The sequence below is a fragment of the Panthera leo genome, chromosome F3 (genome assembly GCF_018350215.1).
Source record: "Panthera leo isolate Ple1 chromosome F3, P.leo_Ple1_pat1.1, whole genome shotgun sequence".
NCBI classification, from domain to species: Eukaryota; Metazoa; Chordata; class Mammalia; order Carnivora; family Felidae; genus Panthera; species Panthera leo.
In genome coordinates, this window is record NC_056696.1 from 68,194,649 (window position 1) to 68,219,400 (window position 24,752).

General features: G+C 64.1%; 2 protein-coding genes across 3 annotated transcripts; both read right to left on the reverse strand.

The window, feature by feature from the left end:
* Nucleotides 1-536: 536 nt before the first annotated feature.
* EFNA3 (ephrin A3) lies at nucleotides 537-10,697 on the reverse strand. Its single transcript, XM_042924802.1, has 5 exons — nucleotides 10,210-10,697; nucleotides 3,999-4,312; nucleotides 1,979-2,044; nucleotides 1,723-1,800; nucleotides 537-1,511 (listed from the first exon to the last, which is right to left on the reverse strand). The coding sequence occupies exons 1-5, from the start codon at nucleotides 10,695-10,697 to the stop codon at nucleotides 1,381-1,383; spliced, it is 1,077 nt and encodes a 358-aa protein (XP_042780736.1). The 3' UTR covers nucleotides 537-1,380.
* A 9,419-nt stretch (nucleotides 10,698-20,116) lies between these two features.
* On the reverse strand, nucleotides 20,117-24,189 carry EFNA4 (ephrin A4). Of its 2 annotated transcripts, none has more exons than XM_042926182.1 (4): nucleotides 24,036-24,189; nucleotides 21,706-22,001; nucleotides 21,312-21,384; nucleotides 20,117-20,842 (listed from the first exon to the last, which is right to left on the reverse strand). In XM_042926182.1, the coding sequence occupies exons 1-4, from the start codon at nucleotides 24,146-24,148 to the stop codon at nucleotides 20,608-20,610; spliced, it is 717 nt and encodes a 238-aa protein (XP_042782116.1). In that variant the 5' UTR covers nucleotides 24,149-24,189; the 3' UTR covers nucleotides 20,117-20,607. The 2 variants fall into 2 exon arrangements, with proteins under 2 accessions (XP_042782116.1, XP_042782117.1); XM_042926183.1 differs by having other exon boundaries at nucleotides 20,612-20,842; nucleotides 21,316-21,384.
* Nucleotides 24,190-24,752: the final 563 nt, after the last annotated feature.

Genomic DNA, 24,752 nt, shown 5'->3' on the forward strand with positions numbered 1-24,752 from the left:
GCTTGTGGACGGAGCACATAAGAGAATGTTTAATTTCAGTTACAGGTGAGTGAAAACAGAGATGTCACTTTTATCCCGTCTGGGTTCACAACCCCCTGAAATCCACAGACCCCAGTCAAGGACCTGATTGCAGAATGGAACGGGAAGAAACCCCCGTTCGTGGAGCTGTACGCTTCCGCTGCCATTTAATCCTCACACGTGTTACAATTTTCTGATGAGAAACACGACCCTCCGAGGGTGGATGATGCGCCCTAAGCCGGCCAGGCCCGGCTGGGAGCCCCTGGTGCTCGCTGGACACGGAGCGGTCCCCTCACGGGAGACAGAGCCCAGACCGAGGTGTTCAGTTGCTCCTTTGGCCCCAGAATCCCCTCCCCGACCCTGTGCCCTGTGGGGTTTAACCAGTGTCCGGAAGGGTGGTGGCCCCTGAAATCACACACACTCGATTATTTTTATCTCCAGTTTATTTTTTTAGACTAAGAGCAGAGTATGAAAGTCACAGCCAAAGCACTTGAAAAAGGCCCAGGAGGATGGGTGGGGCCACGGAGGGTGGGCGGGGCCAGGTCCCGGGACTGGGGTCCCGGCTCAGGGCTGGAGGGGAGGGGGGGCGCTGTTGTCTCACGGTCTCCAAAAGTGTCTGTGCGTTGCATAGGCCTTGTCTTCACAGAAGACAAAAGAGGGGCCAGGGGGTCCCCCGGAGGGGGGGGCCTAGCCTGGTGGGGAAGGGGTCTGAAGCTGGAAGGGGAAGTCAGGGAAGGTCAGGGACCGAGGAGGGGGAGGGAGTCGTCCGTCTGTACATTATATATAGAGATACAGAGTCTGTACATGCCTGCTGGCACCCCGGTGCCCACCCGTTGCCACCCTTGTCCACTGCCCGCCCTCCCCAGGGGTGTCTACTTGTAAACTTGGATTCAATCCAAACCACAATCCTGGGGGCGGGGGTGGGAGGAGGAGGACGTGCTTATTGCTGTAAACAGGGGGAGGGGGCAGTGGGCGCTGCCACCCCCTCGCCCATCTAGTCCCCTCCCTGGGTTCCGCCCCTAGAAGAGAACGACGGGGGTGCCTCCCACGCTCGGATGCGTGCTCTCCGGGGCATACCTGTCTCTGGTGGGGACAACAGGAGAGGGTACCAGGGATCAGAGAAAGGTCGCGGAGCCCCAGGGCCACCCGGGGCCCGGGGCTGTGCCTGCGTCTGGTCCACTCCAGTGCCCTACGCGGGGAGAGCGGGGGCAAAGGGGACGGGCACAGAGGTACGGTGCAGGCCCCACTGCCAGCCACAGCAGGAGGGGGCCTAGGCCCCACAGCTGGACTTCCCTTGGAGAGGCCAGAGTCCCCCTGCCCTTTCCCAGCCCCGCGTCCCCCCCGCCAAGGGAGGGGGCAGAGCTAGGAGGCCAGGAGCGTCATAAGGAAGAAGGCGATGCCCGCCGCCAGGGGCAGGTGTTCCCGCTTGGGGCTGGTCCCACTCACGCTCTTCTCAAGCTTGGGCACCTGGGGGTTCTCTCCCTCAAAGTCTTCTGTGGGCAGACAGATAGAGAGACTGGTGAGGGCTGGGCCGCGCGCCCGGGCGGGGCACGCGGCAGCGGCAGCAGCGGTGGAGCCGGGACGTGACCACCCACGGGGTACGAGGGGTGCGTGCCCCCCGGGGGAGGCATGCGAGGTGGGCAGGCACCGGGGAGGGGGCTGCGGTTCCAGCAGTGGCCACCAGAGGGCGCTGCGCAGACTCACCCAGCACGTTGATCCTCACATGGGGGCCCATGGTGAACTGGGGGAGGGTGGGGGCCGGCTTCTCCCCGGAATGCGATGCTGCGGGGTGGGGCGCGAGGGGGAGAGAGGAGGGGAGAGTCAGGGCCAGGACACCCCCCCTCGCTACAGCTGGGGAGCGAGCCCCCGCTCCTTGCCCCCCCTCCGCCCCCGGGAGCCAGGGGAGCCCCGAAGCAGGGAGCCGGGGATGGGGTCGCGGCCGGGCGCCGGAGGTACTCACTGGAGGCACAGCAGACGAACACCTTCATCCGCAGACACTTCCAGTGCAGACTGTGGGTGGGCGTGGCTGGGGACGAGACGGGGTCTGAGCTGCGTTCTGCGGGCCCACGCCCCGCCCCCTCTCGCCCTCCGCACCGCCACCTGCCCCGGGCAGCGTCCTTCCCGGCTCCCCTACCCTTGGACTTGGCTTGCGGTGGCTCCGCCGGCAGCCCGCGAAGCCCTTTTGGTCCCAGCCCTCAAGAAACTCTGAGCCCTGAGGTCTCAGCCCTGGAACGTCCCTCCCGGAAGCAGTGACCCTGCGACCGACCCTTCAGGCTGTCACTAAACCTCTCAGCCTCGGACGCTGTCCGGCTGGAAGCCCTAAGGCCACCAGGCCCCACGCATCATCCCGAGGTGTCACTCCCAGCGATGCAGACCACATGGCACCCACGTGGGCCCGCCCCGGCCCCTGCGACCCCAGCCCTGGTCATCACTGTGACACTTTCCTTTAGGCCCACCTCCACCCCGTCCCCATCCCCGGATCCTGGGGACCCCAGCGTCTGCCGCTCTCAGATACTTTTTTAGGCCCCGCCCCAGCCCCTGGGGACACCACCCCCTGGCCGCCACTCACGCTTAGGCCCCGCCCATTCCCCCCAGCCTCGCTCTCCCTGCCGTCACTGACGCTCTTAGGCCCCGCCCCGGTCCCTTGAGTCTTCACTTCTGTCACTCATTCTCCTTCGGGACCCGCCCCCAGGACCCCATTCCCTGGTCATCACTCTTTAGACCCTGCCTCCAGGACCCCACACCCTGGCCGTCACTCAGGTACTCCTTAGGTCCCGCCCCTGGGACCCCCCCACCCCCCCACCTCTGGCCATCACTCAGGTACTCTCCTTCGGGCCCTGCCCCAGGACCCTAGCCATCACTCAGGTACTCTTTAGGCCCTGCTCCCAGGACCCCAGCCCGTGGCAGTCACTCCTTAGGCCCCGCCCCTGGAGCCCCGCGCCCTGGACGTCACTCAGATACTCTTAGGCCCCGCCCCTGGGACCCAACCCCGTGGCCCTCCCCATCCCCTGGCCATCACGCAGGTACTCTTTAGGCCCCGACCCCACCCCCAGGATGTCACTCAGATACTCTTTAGGTCCTGTCCCTGGGACCCCCACACCCTGGCCATCACTCCTTGGGCCCCGCCCCCAGGAACGCCCTGGCCGTCACTCAGGTACTCTTTAGGCTCCACCTTTGGGACCTCCACTCCCTGGCCATCACAGGTACTTTTTAGGCCCCCACTCCTGGGACCCCACACCCCTGTTCATCACTCACTCTCCTTAGGCCCCGCCTCTGGGACCCCACCCCATGGCCATCACTCCTTAGGCCCCGCCCCCTAGACCCCACCCCTCTGGCCGTCACTCAGGTACTCTTTAGGCCCCGCCTCTGGGACCCCCACTCCCTGGCCATCACTCAGGTACTCTTTAGGCCCCGCCTCTGGGACACCACCCCATGGCCATCACTCCTTAGGCCTCGCTCTTTAGACCCCACCCCCTAGCCGTCACTCAGGTACTCTTTAGGCCCCGCCTCCGGGACCCCACACCCCTGGTCATCACTCAGTCTCCTTAGGCCCTGCCTCTGGGACCCCACCCCATGGCCATCACTCCTTAGGCTCGGCCCCCGGGACCCCACCCCCCCTGGCCATTACTCAGGTACTTTTTAGGCCCCGTCCCCGGGACTCCACCCCCCACCCTGGCCGCCACTCAGGTACTCTTTAGGCCCCGCCTCCGGGACCCCACACCCCTGGTCATCACTCAGTCTCCTTAGGCCCCGCCTCTGGGACCCCACCCCATGGCCATCACTCCTTAGGCTCCGCCCCCGGGACCCCACCCCCCCCGGCCATTACTCAGGTACTTTTTAGGCCCCGCCCCCGGGACTCCACCCCCCCGACCTCCACTCAGGTACTCTTTAGGCCCCGCCCCGAAACCCCGCCCCCGGCCGGCACTCCTTAGGCCCCGCCCCCGGGATCCCCCCGGGCCCCGCCGCCGGCCGTCACTCACAGATATAGTAGTACTCGTGGCCCGCGTGGAACTCGTAGCCCAGCGAGAAGGCGCTGTAGCGCTGGAACTTCTCCGAGAACTTGATGGGGCTGTGGGGGGCGTGCGGGCGGTTGCACTCCCAGCGCTTGAAGCCTTGGCTGGCGTTGCAGGTGCGGTAGCCGGCGCGGCTCACCATGTACAACACGTACTGCTCCGCCCCGCCCCCGGGGCCCGGCCCCGCCCCGGGGCCCACCCCCGAGCTGTTGTAGTGAGGGCAGTAAATATCCAGATAATCGTTCACATTCACCTGCACCGTGTAGCCCTCTCGCCGCAGGCTGTGGGAGAGAGGAAGCGGGTCAGGGAGGAGAAACCCCACGCCAACCCTCTTCCCATCCCGCCGCTCCGCAGACCTTCCCCTGGGTCTGCGGAGCCTCCCCGAGTAGCTGCGGAGCCGCCTCTCCGCTCGGTCCCGGTCCCCTGGGCCCTAGCGCCACCGGTCCCCCGCCACCCGCCCAGGCCCACGCCTCCTCCTGTCCTTCTCTTGGTGGCCGCCAGGGGGCAGCAGACGCGCAGGGAAGCCCGGCCTTCCTCGGAAGGAAAAGAGAGGCGGAGGAGAAGGGAACGTACGCTTTGGTTACCACAGAAACGGCGCAGGCCCCTGCGACTCCCAGACCCAGGCCCGGATTTCCTCCGTCCATCCCCCATAATTCAGCGCTGGGGAGGAGGGATAGGGGCACGGAAGGGAAGGGTGAAGGCGGGAGGGGTCCCCTCCCAGAGATGCGCACCCTCCATCGCCTCTCCCGGCACGCTTTCCTGCCGCTGCCGGCCCACCCCCAAGGCCAGTCGGACAGCACCTGCCCTCACACACGCCTGTGCGGACGCTCCACGCAATACCCACCGAAGTCCTGTGGCACACACAAATATGTCCACGGTGCAGCGGGCGGCCTAGCTTGGGTGTGTGCTGGGCCCGCGCACCGGTGTTGCTTGACCCCAGCAGTCTCCAGCTCTGTCCCTGCCCCCACTCCCCTCTGGCACGCGCGCGCACACGCACACGCGCACACTGGCACACGCTCTTCTCTACAGTACTACTGGCAATTAAGGTCCCCAATAACGTGATACAACAGGTCGGGGAGAGCTAAGGGACTCCACAGCAAGGCTCCGCGTGGTATCATGCCCACCGGCCCCGAGTTCTGTCTCTATACATCTTCCTCCCCAACCTGGCACCACTGGCCCCTTAATGGTGCCAGGCAGAGTAGTGGGCACAGTGCCCAGACAAGATGGCTGTGCCACTGACTCCCCAGATCCTTCTACGGGACACAGAAGCAGATGCTGGGTCCTTCATAATCCCCACCTGCCTTGCTGATTATCATCAAAGGGCTGGTCTTAATGCCCTCCATGGTGGTGCCGCGCGCTGTGGGGTGAAAAACATCTGAATGGAGAAACAAACTCGGAGAGTAGGCAGGGGTTTCCCCCGGTTTCTTCTGCACACGTCCTGGCAGGGACAGGTGGACGTGGTGGACACAGGAGGCCTGGGGTACTTGGCAGAAGGTCAAACCACTGGGGTCCCTAGTCCCTGGGAACTCCCTGAAGGCAGGCGCGGGCTCCCCCTGTCACCAGGCACCTCCCAGCTCCACAAATAGTAATTAGATTCATTAGGAAAACAGGCTTGGAGGCCTCGGAATTGGGTGGGGCCTCGAGGGTCCCTCCCCACCTTCCCCTCCTTCCATGGCCTTGCCTGGGCCGCCCCCTCCCCAAGCACTCCCTGCCAAGCCAGGCGCTAAGCAGACAGGGGAGAGCTGGTGCTTGGGCATCCCGGGAGAATGGGCAGAGCCTCCTTGAGTCATCGGGAATGCCACCAGCCCCACTCAGTTCCCACAGGAGTGATGGGTCACTCAGGCCCCTCCCTGGCCCTGGCACTCAGGTGGGCAGGAATCTCGGCCTGGGGCACCAGGAGCAGGAAAACGGGTTAGACCAGGCCTGGCTTCTGGCGCCACCTGGGTTTGCCTCTCTATCCCCAGCTTCCAAGTCTACCCTTCCTCCCTCCCCCACAGGCTCTGAGGAGGGGGCCACCAGTGAAAGGGTGCCAGGCCTGCAGCAGCCGCACAGCCACCCGGGGCCTCTGTCCTGGAGCTTCCCCCAGGTTTCCAGCCCTGCTCTGCAGTGGTCCCTCCCTGGGGCGCCTTCCCGGGAGCACAACCCACTCCCGCAAGGAGTCAGCCAAAGCCAGAGCCACTGGGACGGGTTCCTCTGTTTCTTCAACAGGGCGGAGACTAGCCTTATGGAAAGGTCGGTGGGTGACTACAGTGAAGAGAGGCCACCTTTGACCTGTCCGTCCCCAGGCTGGGTGGCAGGAACAGTCCCTGGAGTGCCCGCGCGCCATGGGCACGCGGGAGGAAAGCCTGGTCGTGGAATGATTGCGGGCAGCAGCCGGGATTGGGGGGGGGGGGGGGGAGCGGGACTGGGTGCCAGAGTCCCCAGTCACAACTCGTGGGAGACTCGAGTGAGGTGTCCGCTTGGCTTGGGCACTTTAATTGAATGTGCCATCCTCCCTGCCCTGGCAGCGAAGAGGGAGGGGCCGCTAGGCCCAGCGAAGCTGGCAGCTAACGCCTCCTGGGGGGGGGGGGGCGCGGGTACCCATCCCCGGGAGGGGGCAGGGGGTGGGCTGCGGGGGCCGTGTGCCTGTCCCCTCGAACAGTTCTCCGTTCTTCCCCACTTCACCCCCTCCCAGCCTCCACCTCTTTCGCAGAAAGACCGGTGTTGACGCACCCCACCTGGAGGGGGTGCCCCCTCACCCCGTTATTTTGTCTCTCCCGGCCCTCGCCGCCTCCGGGGCGCATTCCGACCCTTCTCCGTCACTCCTTCAGGGCCCCGCCTGCTCCAACCCGGTGGGGTGGGCGGCGGGGGAGCAGGGAAGGGCAAACCTCTCCCCGCGGGGCAATTAGGGGCAGGTAAACAGGGTGCCTAACGAGACCAGGGAGCAGGCAAAGCATCCCGGGGGGACCCGAACGTGTTCACCCCCCCGCCCCCACCCAGGAAGCCGGGACGCAGAGCTCTCCCAGGGCAGGAGGGATGGAGCGACGCCGACCCGGGCTCTCCACCCCTCTAGAGCGCGCCCCCGAGGCGGCGCGCCGCTCGCTCCCGCAGGCGAGGCCGGACCACGTGCGCGCCCGGCCCGGGGTGGGCGGGTGGCGGGAACGTTCGCGGGGCGCGCGTGCTCGCCGACACCCCCGCACCCCGCGGGCGCTCGGGGCGCCCCGCCCCGCCGGGCCCCGCCGGCCCCCGGCCCGGGCTTCTCCCGCCGGCGTCGGGTGGGGGAGCGTCCGCGCGCCCCGCATCCCCGCCCCCTCCCTGCGACAGCGGCGGCGGCGGCGGCGGCGAAGGTTTATTGATCTGCAGCGGCGGCGAAGAGCGAGAGACCAGCCGAAGGCGAGACACACAGAAACGGAGTGAGACGCGCACCGAGAGGGGTGACTAAGAGGCCCGAGTGTCCGAGAGGGGCCGGGTGTGAGAGCCCGCGAAAGAGAGGGCCCAGAATCGCGGAGAGCGCGAGGATGCGGATGGGACTGAGGCTGGGGACGAAGAGAGGCCTGGGGGGAGGTAGGCGCGCAGGGGCAGGCGGGGAGGCCCGCAGACAGCACAGCCCAGACGGCTCTGAGCGGCGGCGCGGGGGTGCGGGGCACAGGCTCGTGGCCGGGAGGAGACACGCAGGGGACAGGCCACCAGGGACCTGGTGCAGCCTCAATAAATATTTGTTGAATGAACGTGTGAATGAAAGCGAGATCAGCAACAGAAACATTCCAGAGAGAGGGGTAGGAGCCAGCCAAGGGAAGAGGTTCCGGGCTTCCTGAGTTAGGGGCGAAGGACGACACCTTGCTTAGTTCTGCGAAGAAACGAGGCACAGACCAGGGGGCATACACATTTGGCCATCGGCTGGTCCGCCCACCCCCACCCCCAATTCAATTCCGGGCTCAGGGGACCCCTCGACCTCACATTCTCCTTCTTCCCTCCAGTATAGTACGGCCCCCCCCCCCCCCGTCCCCAGTTTCTGGGCCACGTTGGGAACTGGTCTTCCCAATTACAGGGGAGCACACGGAGGGACTGAGTCGGGGGACAGGGGGCGAGATCATGACCGCTGTGCGGGGCACTGCCCCCAGGTCTGTCAAAGGAGGCCTCTGCACGTGTCCCACCAGCACCCTCCCACGTGACCCCAGGAGGCGGGGTCGCAAGACCCTCTCCACGTGACCCCAAGGGGCAGAGACCCTCAGCACGTGATAGGGGGGTGGGAGCCCGGCGCCCAGCTCACGTGACCGGGGGGAGGGGGCGCGGGAGCCTGTGGCTCGGCCCGGCCCCGCCCCCAGCTCCCTGGCCCTCTCCACTCCCGGCTCCCGAGCACGTCGCTCTCACGATTTATGGGGCCGCGGCTGCCGCAGTGAGGGAGCCGGGGAGCCCGGGCGCAGCGGCAACAAAGGCCGAGGAATCGAGGCGGGGGCGGCGGCGTCCTCCCTGCCGGGTGCGCGCCCCCTCCCACCTCTGCCGGTCCAGACCCGTGGGGGGGGGGGGCGCGGAGGACGGACAGGAGGCTCCCGGAACCGGGAGCCCCCACCCCCTCCCAGGGCCTTCACCTGCGCCCAGGTGTATGCGGGGGAGGGGAACCTGATCAACAGCGTCGCCCACCGCCCCCTCCCCGGCCATTCCCGCATACTCCCGGCCCCGGCTTCTCTTAAGAACGCTGGGGTGCCCCAAGGGTGGTGGGGCCCCAGGGTCCCTCACCTGCGTACTCGCCACTCCCCGCCAGACTCTAGCGGGGCGGGGGGCGGACGTGCGAGTCTGGGGGAGGGGGACGAGCTGGATAGAACCGGGGAGTCCGCCCCCAGCACCCCCCGGAGTTCTTCGAGTCCCGCTCCGGGGGACGAGGGGGAGGGGCCTCGTCCCCACCCCCGAGGTTTCCATGGGAAGCGAGAGGGGGGCGTCGTCGGCTCATCCCCACCCCCAGTCTGACACTCCGGGCGCGAGGAGGGAGAGAGGGGGAGGCGCGGAGCCCCAAACAACAAAGAGCGGAGCGGCGAGCGGCAGCCCCTCCCCCGGAAGGTTGGGGGTCGCGGCCGCCCGGCCCTCCCGGTCCCCTCCCCTGGGGCTTCGCCGTTTGCTCCCGGGTCGTCCCCCAGGGTGGGGAGCCAGAGGCAGTGCCGCCGCCGCCCGGGCAGGAGTGACAGTGACCCCCCCGCCTCCCCAGGGATGCCCCCGACACACAGACACACACGGAGGCGGCCGGGGTGATACGCACGGAGGCACGGCGGGGAGGAGAGGACAAGGGCAGCGAGGACTGAGCACACTGAGGACCCGGCCGCCGCGCCACACACCCGGGGAAACCACCCGGCCGCCCTGACACCCGCCCAGACCGCGGCGGCGCCGGCGGCCACCCCAGCCCAGACGCGGCCGGCCACGCGGACGGCGGCCGCAGCCCCCTCCCCGCCCCGCCGCCCCCCTCCCACCCCCAGACGATCGCCGACGCAGACACACAAATCACACACTCAGACACACACGCACACTGACAGCCGCGCACGCCCGCTCACACTCGAGCCACACGCCGTCCCCAGGCCGGGCGTGTGTGTGCGCGCGCGTGTGACACGCCGACATCTGCCTGCCTCTCTCCCTTTCACCGGTACCCCACGTTTCCGTCGTCACCCAGCAGCACCTCCAGGACCCCCGCCTCGGCGACCCAGCCCCCGCTCACCCCACCCGGGCTTTTCCCCACAATCAGGGCAACCGGTTCGCCTTGGTTCTGGGGCGGTGCTCGGCCGGACTCCCTGCCTCAGCTCTGGACCCCACTTTTCAAAAGCAAGAGTCCTAGACCCAAGCCCTCGAAAGCCTCACCGTGAAAACAGGTCATCGCCGCCCCCCCCAAGTGCGACGGCCCAGCACGGCCCAAGGGGGCGAAGATGGGGGGGCGGTGGGATGGGGGCGCGCGCTATCCCAGCGGCGGGCTCCGAGAGAAGGCAAGGTGGGGTGCGGCGTCCGCACGGCCCAAGTCCTCCTTCCCAAACCTCAACAGCCTCTTTCCGACACCCCCCCTCCCCGAGTTTCGCGGACGCCCACAGACTGTGTGCCCCGGTCCCTCGCCCCCAGCCCCCCAGCCCCCAGCCGTGTCTCCCAGGACCCCCACCGCAGGTGCCCTCAGGACTCCCCCTCTCGCCGCCGCGGGACGCGCGGGCTCCCCGGGCCCCCGACTCACTGCTGGTTGGAGCTGTTCCAGTACACCGCATGCCGGTTCCCCAGCGCCCCCCCGGGCCCCTGGGCCAGCAGCGGCAGCAGCGGCACGGGCACGAGCAGCAGCAGCAGCAGCAGCGGCGCCGCCATCCCCGGAGCCGCCGCCGCCGCCGCCCCCCGACTGAGCCCCGCTCTCCCGGCTTCTCGCCTCCCAGCTCCCCGCCGCCGCCGCCGCCGCCGCCGCCGCCGCCGCCGGCCCCCGAGCCGTAGGCCACGCCCCCAGCCCTTCCCTCCGCCCTCCGGGCGCGCCCCCGAAGCCCCGCCCCGGGCGCGCTCCCGCCTGGCCCCGCCCCGCTCGGGCGTCGAGCGCGCGGCGTGGGGCGGCGGGGGACCGCGCTGGCCCCCTCGGGCGGCAGCGGCGCGCGCCTCGTCTCTCCCTGCCGGTCTCGAGTTCCCCGGAGAAGGATTAGGGAGGCCCGGACAGGGATCTCGATCTCGCGTGAGCACATTCATCCCTGGGATGGGGTGGAGGGGCTTTGAAAAGAAGCCGGGGGTCCAGGGCCAGTTCCTAAGTGGAGCCAGACCCCCTCCTTTCTCAAGAGTCTGGCTGTCTGCCCCCTCCATGACCCTCTTCCCATGTGGACGAGGAGGCGGGGGGCTCCAGAGGGTGGTGGAGAAGCCCTCAGTTGGCACCTAGGACTGAAGCCCCTGGCTGAGCACGAGGCTCGGTTTTTCCTGGAGTGGGGTGGAGGGGCCAGCCCCTGAGAAGGTCAGCACCCGGCGTGCTGGAGGGGCCTTGGCCGTCGGGGGCCCGCGGAGAGTCAGCTGGAGCAAAGCAGACTTTCCCAGGACGCCTGCAAACAACTCAAGAGGGGCTCCTTCCTGGGCAGCCCATGGTGTCCCTAGGCTTTGTCACTGCGCTGCTACTCTCGTGGGGAGAGGGCAGAGGGCAGCGCACCCCGTGCTCTGGTGCTCCCCGCGGTCATGCCCTCGCGGTGACAGGTGAGCACAGACATTACACACACACATTCAGACCCCCAGAGGCGGAGAACTTAGACGCACAGAGACAGAGGAACACACCCTGCGGTGTGCAACACACAGTGACTCACACCCAGACCCACATGCACCCTCTGACACACACACAAATCTCTGTGCTCTTCTCCCTTCTTCGCCCAGGAAGTAGGGGTTGAAGGGAAGGGTCTAGAATCCAGACTGAGGGGGTGTCCACCCCTCATCTCTTCTCTTTCAGAGAACCGCGGACTGAGAGTGACCAGGAGAACCAGGTCTCAGATGAGGCTCTGAGATCCCTGGCCAACTCCTGGGCCCAGGGAGACAGGCATGATGCTCTTTCCTTCTTGAGACAGAGAGAGACAGAGCATGAGTGGGGATGGGGCAGAGAGAGAGGGAGACACAGAATCCGAAGCAGGTTCCAGGCTCTGAGCTGTCAGCACAGAGCCCAACGCAGGGCTTGAACCCACAAGCTGTGAGATCATGACCTGAACCGAAGTCAGACACTCAACCGACTGAGCCACCCAGGTGCCCCTCCTTCTTTCTTTCTTGAGCGAGGACACACAAGCACCCTTCATCTGCTTATCCTTGGCAGGACAGGGATCCTGACACAAGTCAGCCTCAGGTGCTGAGTTGGGGGGGGGGGGCAGTGCCACCCAGAATGGGCCCCATGCCCAGCTGGTGCCAGGCAAGAGCAGGCCCTGCCCTGTCTCAGCTCCCCTCCATCCCAGGAGATGTCCTCTCCTTTCTCAGGGGCCAGAAGTAAATTAGGCCCCTTGGGGTGGGAATGGGAGACTTTGCACACAGCTCTCTCCCCTCAGACTCTTCATCCCCAGGGAGATTTGTTTCACCCAAAGGATGCTAATTGCCTGCTCCTGGTGCCACAGATCACAGGGATCCCACCCCCCCAAACTCCCAGCTCCGCAAAGAGAGGCTGTTCCCCGTAGGGCCCACAGTGGGCGGAGTGGTGGGCCATATGCATATGGACTGGGAGATTGCTGATTTGGTCTAGGAGTTTGGATTTCATTCTAGAAGCCTTAAATCGCTTTATGTAGAATCTGGGTCCCACTTACGGACTTGGACCCTTTTCCATAGGACCCAAATATTCCTGTTTAGACACTAGTACCCCCACATCTATCCTCCAATAATGACTGAGCTCCTTCTCGTTAGAATCTGGAGCCCCTTCTCTAGAATTTAAGCAGCTCTATCAGGTTTTTAAGTTCTGAGACACTGTCTATAGGGCCTAGGCCTCTGTCCATGGGATCTGATGCTGTATCCAGATCTCTATCCAGATGAACTGCTGGCTGATTTGAGCTTGTGTGTGAATGTGTACGTGTGTGTGTTTTAAGTTTATTTATCTGAGAGAGAGAGAGAGAGAGAGAGAGAGAGAGACATCAAGCAGGAGAAGAGCAGAGAGAGAGAGAGAGATCCCAAGCAGGCTTGTCAGTGTGGAGCCTGATGTGGGGCTCGATCCCATGAATTGTGAGACCATGGCCTGAGCTGAAACCGAGAGTTGGACGCTCAACTGAGCCACCTGGGTGACTGAGCCACCCAGGCACCCTTTGTGTGTTTTAGAATAAGCACCCTCAGGGGCACCTGGGTGGCTATGTCGGTTAAGCATCTGACTTCGGTCCAGGTCATGATCTCATGGTCCGTGAGTTCAAGCCCCGCGTCGGGCTCTGTGCTGACAGCTCAGAGCCTGGAGCCTGCTTCAGATTCTGTGTCTCCCTCTCTCTCTCTGCCCCTCCCCCACTTGTGCTCTGTCTCTAGCTCTCAAAAATAAATAAATGTTAAAAAAAAATTAAAACAGAAAAAGAATAAGCACCCTCTGTGGGGACGCAGTCCTTCAGGACTTAGATGTGCCCAGTCTTTAGGATACATCTCTTTGCAAGTAGTGTCTTTATGCAAAAACGGGAGGGGGCCCGGTGTGCTTCTCCGTCTTGGGGAGGGAATTTCATGTCAAAAGGTGATGTCACCCTTTACTAGACTCTTGGGTGACTCCTTTGTGCCATGCACGAACTGCACAACTGTGTGGCAGTCTTGACATGGGATTTGACCTCCAGCAGTGCTGTAGAGACCTGCCCGTCGGGCTCTGGTCACAGGGTCTTAGCTTCTCTAGGGATTGGGTCTCTCTGTGCCTAAGATCAGGGCCACTGTCCCCATGCCTGGCACCAGATCTGAGCCTAGGGCTCTTTCTGTGGGTTCTAGGCCTCCATTTATATCTGTGACTCAGACCTTTCCTGACGGTGACCCACAGTAAGATGTAGATTTCACAATACAGCACACACACACACACACACACACACAAGCACACGCACACACATTCACATATAACTGGAACAATACATTTCATGAGACAATACTTAGCCTTACTGCAGAGGATGCACTCTGGTATTTGTCTCCTGTTCTAATTTTAAATCTTTTTTAAAGAAAATAAAGGCCTGGTTGAGACCCCTCAAATTTATTCTTGATTTCGCCACCCCAAAGGGTCACAAGCTATAGTTTGAAACACTGGTGTCAAAGGCCTGGGCCCTGACGGGCACTTGGCTGTAGGGCAGGGACCTCTCTGGGGCTGGGGTTCCCTCCACGGGGCTGGTCCTCCCCCCAGGGCCTCAGCCCCCCCTTCTCCTCATCTCCAGGCTCAGCCTGAATCTCCCTGGGCCCCTGAGTCTTGCTGGTACACCTATGGTCCCTGTGTTCTCTCCAGGGACACTGGATTCAGGCCCTGGGGAGCTCTCTGAATGCGGTGCCTCACTCCTGCCCCCGCTCCTGGGACCAGGGAAGCCGGGAGCAGAACAGGTCAGGGGCAGAGGGAGTACTCAGATGGTGTGTGGCCCAAGGCGGCTCCCAGGACGCGGGGTGGCAACCACAGAGCTGAGCTGTGTTCAATAAATCATGGAGGCTAGGGGGTGGGGGAGGGGGAGACCAGCAGGGAAGGGGGGGCATAGATAAATAATTCATTAAACAAATAAACAAGGAGCCTGTGAGAGGGAGGACTGGGCACGCGTGTGCGCGGGGGAGGCAGCCGGCGGCTCCAGACATGAAATATTCACGGGTTCCGCACCTTGCCCAGGGCCCGTGCGTGTGCCCAGTGCGGGCTGCGGGCGTGGTCCTAACACGGGAAGCTGGTGCCCCTGAGGAGGGCGCTGAAAGTACCTTCCTTCCGACTTTTCTAAGTATGTGTGTCGCCTGGCTACGCGGTGCTCAATGCCCTGCGCGGAAGCGGAGCCCCACGCACGCCTGCGGGCAGGGGACACGGCAACAGGGGGCGCTGCAGCGAGGTCCGGGACATGAGAAATGAGGGTACAGGGCTTGGAGGGCTGGGGGGGTGTAATGACCCCCGACTCTAGCCGCACCCGGGGCCCCTGTAATGAACCCGGCAAGCTGCATGGTGGGGGAGGGGGGGCTCTGGGGCGGTACACGAGGGTGTGGGTGAATCCGGAGTGTGCCTCGAGAAAAGCTGAGGTGCCGTGGCCTAGCAGTGAACAGGGCAGACTTGGGCGTCTGCTGGCTCCCTCAGTGCAGCCTGACTCTTGATCTCAGTGTTTGAGGCTCAAGTCCCATGTTGGGGGAAGAGATCACTTAAAAATAACACCTTTGTTGTTGTTGTTTTTTAATGTTTATTTATTTTTGAGACAGAGAGGCAGTGGGGGAGGGGCGAGGGTGGCAGAGAATCCCAAGCGGGATCCACACTGTTGGCAGAGAGCCTGACACGGGGCTCGAACCCACAAACTGATGTCATGACCTGAGCCGAAGTCGGATGCTCAACTGACTGAGCCACCCAGGCACCCCCCACCCCACCAAATCTTTAAAAAAAACAAACAAACAGGATGGGCTTGGGATTGAATTCCAGTTCTACAGCTCATTGGCGACTGTAGTTACCTAACTTCTCTGGGACCACGTCTGCATCTGTAACGCAGGCAGAATAATGCCCTTCCTCAAGGAGCTGGTTCTCATGGGAATTAGGACCCACGTCTGGGAAGCACTCAGCACAGTGTTGAAGCCCTATGAGGTGCTTGACTCGTGGGGTCCTCATGGCTGTCATTTGTATTCATTTATTTTTAAGAATATTTTATTTTCAATATTTTTAAATTTATTTATGTATTTATTAGAGAGCATGCGCGTGCCAGCAAGTGGAGGAGGGGCAGGGAGAGAGGGAGAGAGAGAATCCCACGCTGTCAGCACAGAGCCCGACGTGGGGCTCCACGACGAGAACTGTGAGATCATGACCTGAGCCAAAATCAAGAGTTGGACACCCAACCGACTGAGCCACCCAGGTGCCCCTAAAATATTTTAAGTAATCTGCACATCCAACATGGGGCTCGAACTCATAACCCAGAGATCAAGAGTCATAGGCTCCACCTCCACTGACAGAGGCAGCCGGGTGCCTCTCATCACTCATCACCATTCGTAATAAGGCATTCTCTCCTGAGGTCTGCCCATGAGAGACCAGCCCCAGACTCCCTTTTCCGTTTGTTCTCCTGCTCTCCAAGCTTCTCTCAAAGCTGTCACAGTGGCAGGGCTGGCCCAGGGCTTGGGGAGTGGACCGGGGCAGGAAACAATTAGATGGAATCTGGGGGAGGGGAAGTTTCAGCCAAAAAACGGAAAGTCCCCGTCCTTGGCAGTAGAGAAGGAGGGGTCCTTGACCCTCTCAGGCCGCAAAGCCTCTTAACCCCTAAAACCTTCCCTAGATCCAGACTCTATTCTCTTTCCTGCCACCAAAATTAGCTTTCTAGCAGGTGGCTGCAAGGAGACAGAGGGGGTTGGGGTGGGGTCTCTGAGCGGCATCACAGTGCCCCCTGCCCCACGACCCCGGCCTCATTGTCAGAACTCTAGCCCCCACCTTCTGCCTGGTGGTCGAGGGCATCCCTGGTGAGGATGCCTGTGCCTGGGCAAGAGCTGGGGAAGTGGTGCCCCAGGGTGGGTGGGGGGAACCCAGGCTGCAGAGCACCTCAGAGGGCAGGGTGGGGTAGCAGGCCTCCTGGTAGGCTCCAGCATTCCCAGCCCTCTGGAGTCCCCTGGAAAACATCCGCTCCCCGCAGGAGAGAGCCAGCAGACAGGTCTGAGCTGGCCTCTCCTCCACAGACAGAACAGGTTGGGGGAGGGGGCCTGAGGTCTCATGGGGAGTGGTGGTTGCAGCCTCTGTGTCTCCCCTGGGGAGCCGGGGACAGAGGGCACTACAGCTTGGGCACACCCCACCATAGCCGGGGCCCCAGCCCTTGGCCTCCCTTGGCCAGCCCGCCGCCAACTGGGGAGCCAAGAGTCTGGGCCCCCAAGTGTGAAGACGGTGTCTGCCCACCCCTTCCCAAAGAGCCAAGGACGGTTCCCTGCTTCCCCTCCCCTGGGCCGGGCAGGTTCGGGCTAATCTGCACGAGAGCTTCGCAGCAAACATTGATCTGTAATAAAACCACAGTGTGTGTTCAGGAGCAGGGATTCCAGACACAGAGAGGTCCAGACAGCACACTTACACACTCTCACACCTACGTACAGACACAAACATGAGCCCCAGGAGGGCACAGGCTGAGCACGGACCCACTCGGACCCACACACACACACACACACAGGCACACTGGGTTCTCCACATCCCCTCCCCGCTTAAACTTTGCCCTTCAAAGCCCAAGTCTTCTCTGAGAGCCCACTTTCCCGTAGCACTTCATTCGTGGCTCTGTAGTGGCATTTGCACTTGGCATTATAATTATTTGTTGGACAATGTGTCTTCCGGAGTAATCTGAAGAATCCTTCAGGGAAGGGATCTTGTCTTATGCAAGTGCCTACCCCCAGCACGCAGCGTGCAGCCCGGTGTTTAGTTAGTAGAGTAGGGAAGGGGACTCGCAAGTCATTGCCGAATTGATGCGCCGGGAAGAAAGACACCCAGCCACTGGGCCGGCCGTGTGTGGAGCCCCCAGCAGCACACAGCATAAGCAGTGCCCGCCGCGCATGCCTCTGGCCCAGACTTCTGGCCCTCCCCCCGCCCCCTGGCCCCACTGCCTCCAGGCTTCCTCAAAGGGCCTCCTCTCCGCCCCTCGGTTCGGGGTGAGACCACGAATCTAAACTCCACCCGAGGGCTGGCAGGCAAGCTAAGGGTTAATGACACCTCATTAGCGTTTAATTGGAGGCAGGAAGCTGTCCTGGCACCAGACAGGTGGGCAGGCCCGCCCCTGGCTGCAAGCAGGCGGCCCTAGTCCCAGCACCCTGCTGGGCGTGTGGGTGACTTGGCCCCGGAGACCCCCGCCCAGCCCCGGGCACCTCCCCCACCATTTGCTTTGTCAGTTTAGTCTCTAGGCGGTAGGGACCAGCCCTCCCCATCTGTCAGCAGACGTCCAGGGGGAAAGGCGGACTTCTCTTTCCGCTCTTGCTAGGCTGCGCCCCCTCGCACCCGAGGGGACACCGCCGGCTGGGAGAGGGGTGGGGTGAGGAACTGGAGAAAGAGAGAGATTACGGAGCTGCTGAGGGATAAAGTCGGGATACAGACGCGCGACAGGGCTGGGATGTGGGGCTGTCTGCTCAATTTGACCTTAAATGAAGAGAATGCAAATGAGGTGCAGACGAGATGCAGAACAGGAGGTTCTCAGAATTAGCATTCCGAGCGGCGGCGGCTCTGCACCCGCGACCCCAACGCCGTCGCCCGTACTCCCCCAGCCCCCAATCTGCCTGCCCCGGGCGAGGGGCACTGACCATTACTTTGAGTGAGAAAAAGATCTCCAGAACGACAGCAGCTTGGTTGGGCCAGGGCTGCGGGACCTGGGGGGTTCTGGGCTCCACCCCGCCTCCCCGCCCCCAACCCAAACACCACCCAAGCTGCCTCTGGAGCTCCGGCAACGACCACTCTCCGGGTTACGGTCGGACGCACCGTCGGTTGCTATGGGGACCCCCTCCCCACGTCCAGGCCTGAGCCAATGGGCATCACCGCTGATGACCTCATGCCCCAGGCCCCAGGATTCAATTGGCTACTTGGAAGCCAGGGTGCCCTTCTCCCACTGCGTCACCGCTGGGAATCCCCCGACGCCCCCAGCTGCCGTGGCCTGCCGGAAGAAGGGCGCTGGGAGCCCACGATTTGGTGAATGAATGAACAAGTAGAGGAAGGAAGGAATCACTGAAAGAGAAGGAAAAAAGGGAGGGGTCACACAGCCCAAACTTGGGGATTTCGCTTCTGCGCCCCCGGAAAGCGTGGGGCAGGCCCCCGGGTCGCAGAGTCTCCCTCCCAGGCTCTGGCGATTCTTCGTGACGCAAAGAGGACCAGAGTCCCCCAACTGCTCGGGAGCGACCAGGGCGGGTCCAGCGAATCGAGGGCCCCACCCTGGGCCGTCTAGCGCCTCTGCGTTCAGGGGAGATCGGTGACGCCCCAAAACTCACAGGCCTGCCCAGCCTCCTGGAGCCGCGCCCCGGAACGCGCCTCGAGGCCTTCTCATGGGTCGGGCCCAGACCCGGAAGGCGGCCCCGCACCTTCAGCCGGTCTCCGCCCCGGGAACCGGAGCCGGAGCCGACCGGGCCCTTGCTGTCGGGGGCACGCCCCGGGGCCGGGCCGGCTGTCCGCACAGGGCCAGGTGTGGGGAAGGGGCCGTCTCACAAATGCCCGGCTGCCTGCCGAGGCGTCCGCACAGGCGCCCGTGGGGAGCCGGGCGGCCACCTGCCACCCGCACCCGCCTTCTCCCCGTCGGGGCCGCTGGCAGCGGGGCGAGACCCCCACGGTCCTCAAGGGGCGGGCAGGGGCTATTGAGCGGTCGCCCCCGCTCGCCCCGCTACGGCGTCTCGGGGGTGAGGAGGAGGGGGACGGCGGTGCCCTCGGTTTCCAGGGCGACGCACGGACACCACCCCCCCCCCCCCCCGTGACAGTGGAGACGCAGCTCGAACCCGGGACCAGAAGACCGGGCCGTGGGTCCTCCCCCAGCCCCTCGCGGGCTGGGCTGCGGGCGCGGACACACGGGTGCGCCGGCACCGGCAGACGGCGGGGGGGGGGGGGGCGGTCTGCGAGGGGCCTCGAAGGGGGGACGGGGTCCGACTGGAGCCCGCGGTGCCGCCCCCCACCCCGTAGGCAGAGCAGGGCGATCAGCGAGGCTGACCCGGGTCCGACCTGGGTGTGTGTGTGGGGGGGGGCTTTGCGAGGTCAGACTTCGCCCCCCCCCCCGCGACCCCGCCCCCCGCGCGCTCACAAGCCGCCTCTCGCTGCCGCAGCCGGGCGAGCTAATCGGCGCACCATCCACCTATCGATCGCTGGCTCGGTGCCACGCGGGCCGGCACGGTGCCAGCGGGGGCTGCGGGGCACCGGGGCGGGCGCGGAACGGCCGCGGGGGACGGGGCGCCCCTTCCCCTGGCTGCACCCGGGACACGTCCAGAAAGAGGGCTCTGGTCGGGTTTGGGCGGGGGGGTGGGGGGATCACAGCCTGGCCTGCCAGAGGTGGGAGAGATGGCGTGGGGCTGAGAGCAGAGGGGGCCCTCCCTCCTCGGCCCCACCCCCTCCTCCTTATAAAAGCGAAGAACAAAGAAGCCGCTGGGGAAGGAGGCTTTGATCTGACCCCACCTTCGCAGTTCTAGGCCTGGTACCGCCCAGACTGCCCTTGGGGAGGGGGAAGGATGCCCAGCTCGCAGGACCCAGGCGCTCTGAAACCCGGGTGCGGTCTTTCTGGCAGCCCTTGCTTTTGCCCCGACACCCTGCTTGGTGCTCCCCGGGCTTGGGCAGTGCCTCGAGCAGGTGGGCTGTCGGGAGCAGCTGCCCCCTCCCCGCACAGGAAGCCAGCTAGGGAGGTGGGAGGGGGCGCCGGGCTGTACAGCTGCTGCTGGCACCCACCCCACATCGCCCAGAGGGGTGCCCTCGGCCTGGAGCCGATGGCCAGGGCACAGCGGGCACAGAGGTCAGGCAGAGCCAAAGCTGAGAGCAGAGGCCGCAGGGAGCCCCGGTGTCAGGGAAGGAGCCGGAGGGCGGTGGGTGGGGCAGAGCAACAAAAAGGGGGGTGGTTTATTGAGGGTTTGGTCCAGACACTTATAAAAATACAAACTGGCATGATGTCCAGCCTCATGGCAAGTCTGTCTTCACAGAAGACAAGCGAGTGGCACCCCCCCCCCCCAGGGTGGGGGGGGGATGTTGCCCCAGGGAAGTGGCCCCCAGGGTGCCGGGCACAGGCCTCAGCCTCTTCCTTGCCCTGGTCTGGCAATCCACCTGTCCCAGGGTCTTCGGTCTTGGCCCCCAACAGGCTCAAGGATTCCATCCCACCAAAATCCCAGTCCTTCTGGGGGGATGGGCAAAGAACATCAAAGCAGCGGACGGAGACCCTGTGTTTGTCCTGCCTGGGCTCCGGGGGCAGGGGAGGGGCGCGGGGGGGGGGGTGCAGGGCGGTGTGCAGCTCCCTGCAGCAACTCTTCAGCCTGTGATAAGGGGCCAGCCCCTGGAAGGTCACCTCGGACCCTCCGACCGCCCCCATCACTCTTCCATCGGTCTGGCTGGCTTGATGCTGAGGGCCCTCCTCCAGGGAGTCTCGGGAGGGCTGTCGCTCCTGGGGTGGCAGGAGGGGTCCGCTGGGCTCAGAGAATTCGCAGGAGACGCAAAATTGGGAGCAGCAGCAGCAAGAGACAGAGAGGGCTGGGAGGCCCTCCCCCTTGCCACCCAGAGGTGCCGCTCTCTCCAGGGCTTCCGACGGGATGGGCCGACTCCGACTCTGCAGGGGGGTGGCACTGATGGGCTCTCCCTGCCAGCAGCCTCCTCCCTGCCCTCCCCCTAGGCTGTTCGCTCTCGTCCCAGTTCAGCCCAGGGCTCGAACGAAGGACATTGCCCTGGAGATGTCGTCCCTTGGCCTGGCATAAAGGGGTACAGTTGGGGGCGCCTGGAGGGCTCAGCCGGTTGAGTGTCCGATCTGGCTCTGGTCACGATCTCACTGTTTGTGAGTTCGAGCCCCACGGCAGGCTCGCGGCTGTCAGCCCAGAGCCTGCTCCGGATCCTCTGCCCCTCCCCCACTCACACTTTCTCAAAAATACACATTAAAAAATTTTAAAAAGGGGTACAGTGAAAGCTCCCACAGAGCAAAAGGCCCCACCTGGGCCCCTCAGGGTGTGATGTTCCCAGACTCTCCCCACTACTCTCCTCACTCCCAAGGGCCCAGAAGGGCTGCCCGCCCTGCCCCAACCTACTTACTGCTCTCCTTGCAGCAGACAGACACCTGGAGCTTCAAGCAGCGGCCAGAACTCTCCGGGGCCGGTACCGCTGCGTGGTGGGAAATCGGGAGGAAGGCGTTAGCACAGGCTAGTCCGCACGCCTCAGACCCTGCTTCAGACCCTTCCGATCGTCTTCTCCCAGGTCCCTGGAAAGCCCGCCCTTACCTTTGGGCCACATCCTGGTGCCAGACTCCCTGTGCCCCCCTCACGTCCCCTTCCCCGGCTCCTCCTGCTTTCTCCTCCTCTTGGGAGACTCACCCTACATGACCCCCTACTCAGTCTTAGACTCAGGCCGCCTGCGCACCTCCACCCGCCCCCCTCCCCCCCCAACCCCGGCCCCAGACACCATCAGTGTGCCTTCCTCACTCACAGATGTAGTAGTAGGTCTCTCCAGGCAAGAACTCGAAGCCAAGGGAGAAGGGTGTGAAGCGCTGAATCTTCTCTGAGAATCGAACGGGACCAAAGGGAGCGAAAGGGAGGGCGCACTCCCAGCGCTTGAAGGCGCCCGGCCCCTGGGCCTGGCAGGCCTCATAGCCCTGCCGGTCCACCATGTATAAAGCAAACGTCTCGGGGCCGTCCGGGGGCCCTGGCCCATCGTAATGTGGGCAGAAGATGTCTAGGTAGTCGTTGAGGACCAGCTCCACCACCTCGTCTCCTCCGAGCAGCCTGCAGGCATAAGGCAGGTGTGGGCTGAAGGGGCAGGGCACAGGGCCCCCGGGGCGTAAGGGCCGGAGAGGCCCCTCCCCATGGCCCCCGCCAGCCTCTCCCCCACCCACTGGAGAGGGAGCGGCTCGGGAGGGTCTGCGCTTGCCAGCCTGACAACTCTTGAGAGACAGTCGAGAAATGGGGGACGTAACCACTACAGGTCTTGAGCGGTGAAGGGACCGCAGTGCCCACTAGCACGAGGCTCCCACACGAGAAGGCCACTCACCACGCCCTACATTTTCAAGTGGGAGCTGCCGCCCAGCTCTGTGGCCCCAGTGCCCAACAGAGCGTCTGGCACAGCACCCTGTACTTGACAAATGCCAGGTCTGGGGCTGCTGCACAGCTGGGCACGGAGGGAGGGGTACGCAGCACAGTCATGGCCTCGGAGAGGGAGGCCCGGATCAGCATCCGCATCAACAGCAACAGAGAGAGAAAGACTGCTTTGCAGACCTCAGTCCAATACCGGAAAGATGCCACAGGACAAAAAAGAAAGAGGGAGTGGATGGGGGTACCTCCTTTTTGTTTTTCCAGGACAAGGAAATGTTGGACGTGGAGCAGAAGCCCTTCCAGATATGAACCAATCTTTGGCCTACTCAGGACTCCCTTCACCTCCTGGGAGCTGCCTGTGGGAGCCAGGACAGGCAGGAAGGGCTGTCACCCCCTTCCCCCTTCCCTGCCGTACACACAGTCCAGCCTGACTCCCGAAAGGCCTCTCGCTATCCCTCAATGGGTGGTCTAAGGACCACCTGCATCTGGAGCTCTAATTAGAAATGCAGATTCATGGGCTCAGCTCAGACCAACTAGAACACGAGCTGGGCCTTGGTTGGATTTGTTCCAGATCATCCCTAGTGCCTGAAAAAGTGTCCTGCCCAAACACTCAATAAGTATTCGTAGATTGAATGAATGAGCCAGAAACCTCAGGGTTCGGGGCTAGGAACCTGAGTTTCTAACGAGTTCTTCAAGTGATTCAGAGGCACTGGTCTGGAACAGAGAGGGGGGATTCGGAACTGGAGGACAATAGTTGTTATCACGTGGTGCTCCTATTGTAATGACCTATGGGAGGCTGCCCTCCCTGGGGGTCTTGGGGCTGGAAGAGGCCAGAGCTGAGGTCTTATCTCCCTGCAGCCAGCATCCTAGCACACGCCCTGGCACACCGCACACTGTGTAACGCCTGTCGGTGAGTGAGCAAATGCACAGTCACAGATTGTCTCAAGTATCAGAAAGGCAAACAGATGGAGAAAGCAGAGAGAGGCACGGAGAGCTGGGGAAGAAGATGAAAACACTCGAAAATACCGAGGTTCAAAGGCTTGGGAGAAAGAAATAATGATTTTTATCTGCACAGCCTGCACCTCGTTTGCACACATGACCTCAGCCAGCCAGCCCGATTTCCCAGGGTACCAGGTGTTATGAGCCCATTTTACAGACGAGATAACTGAGGTTGGAGAGGTCAACCGACTCGCCCGAAGGTGATTCAACTGGAAGGGCTGGGCCGGGACTGGACAGAATTAGAAGGGCGGATAGTGACGGAGATGAAAGCAGAGACAGCGAATGAGATCAGGAGACGGCGAGCGCCAGAGGGGAGGCCCAGCAAGCAGGAGCTTCAACCACGCTCTTTCACGAGAGTAAAGCCCCCTCCCTCCCTCTCCAGACCGCGCGCCCAGGCTCGGGCAGGAGGGCGGGGGGGATCAGCCGGAGAGAGGCCAGAAGCGAGGGGGCGGGGCTCGGAGCGCAGGCCGAGGCCCCCCCCAGCTCCCCGCTCTCCCAGGTCCCACCATCCGCCCGCGGAGCCGGGGTCCTCCGCCCGCCCCCCAACACGTGCGGGCGGGGGGAGCCCGGGGCGCGCCTCGCCCCTCCCCTCCCCCGCCGGCTCAAACAAAGGAGCCCCGGCGCGCGGCCGGGCGCAGGCGGCGCCGCGCACGGAGCGAGAGTGGGGCGCGCGCCCGGCCCGGGAGCGCGCAGGCCCGGCCCGCCGCCGCCTGGGTTCGGCCCGGCTACCTGGGGTTACTGGAGTTCCAGTAGACGGCGTGGCGGAGGCCGGAGCCCCCTCGCAGCGGGGAGCTGAGGAGCGCGGCCCAGAGGACAGTCCGCAGCAGGGGCAGCAGCCGCATCGCCCCCGGGGTCCGCTCTGGTCTGGTCCGGCCGGTCCCGGCCCGCTTCGCTGCCGCGGCGAGAAAGGTACAAAGTGGAGGTGGGGGGGGGGGGGCGGTGCGGGGCTGGGGGTGGGGTGCGGAGACTCGCGGGCCACGCCCCCGGGTAACTTTCCACCAATGGGGGCGCACCCCCGCCTCTCCGCTCAGAGCCAACTCCTGTTAACCCCCTGCGCGCCGAGGCGCACGCCGGGTTCACCCCGCTCCGACCCCGGCTGCGCAGCGTCGCGAGGGGGCGGGAGGGGCGACGTGGTCCGCTGCTGGGAGTCCGTTTTAGGGAGGTCGCGCCTTTCATGTCTAAGTTAGTACCGGGTAGGAGGCCTTATTGCAATTTGGGGGGACTGAAATAGGAGCACGCGCCCTCTGGCCCCAAGAGGCCGGCGAGGGTCTCCAAAGCCCGTCCGCCTCTACCTGAGAATGTTGCCCGTTTTTTAATGCCGGTCCAGGGATAGCGCGAGTGTCGGAAGGGACGGATCGCCTCCTGGGATTTCGCCCGCCCCCAATCCCCCTTACAGGGCCTTAGTGGTGAGCTCGTGCCCATCTCGGGCTTGGCGCTTGCCCCCTT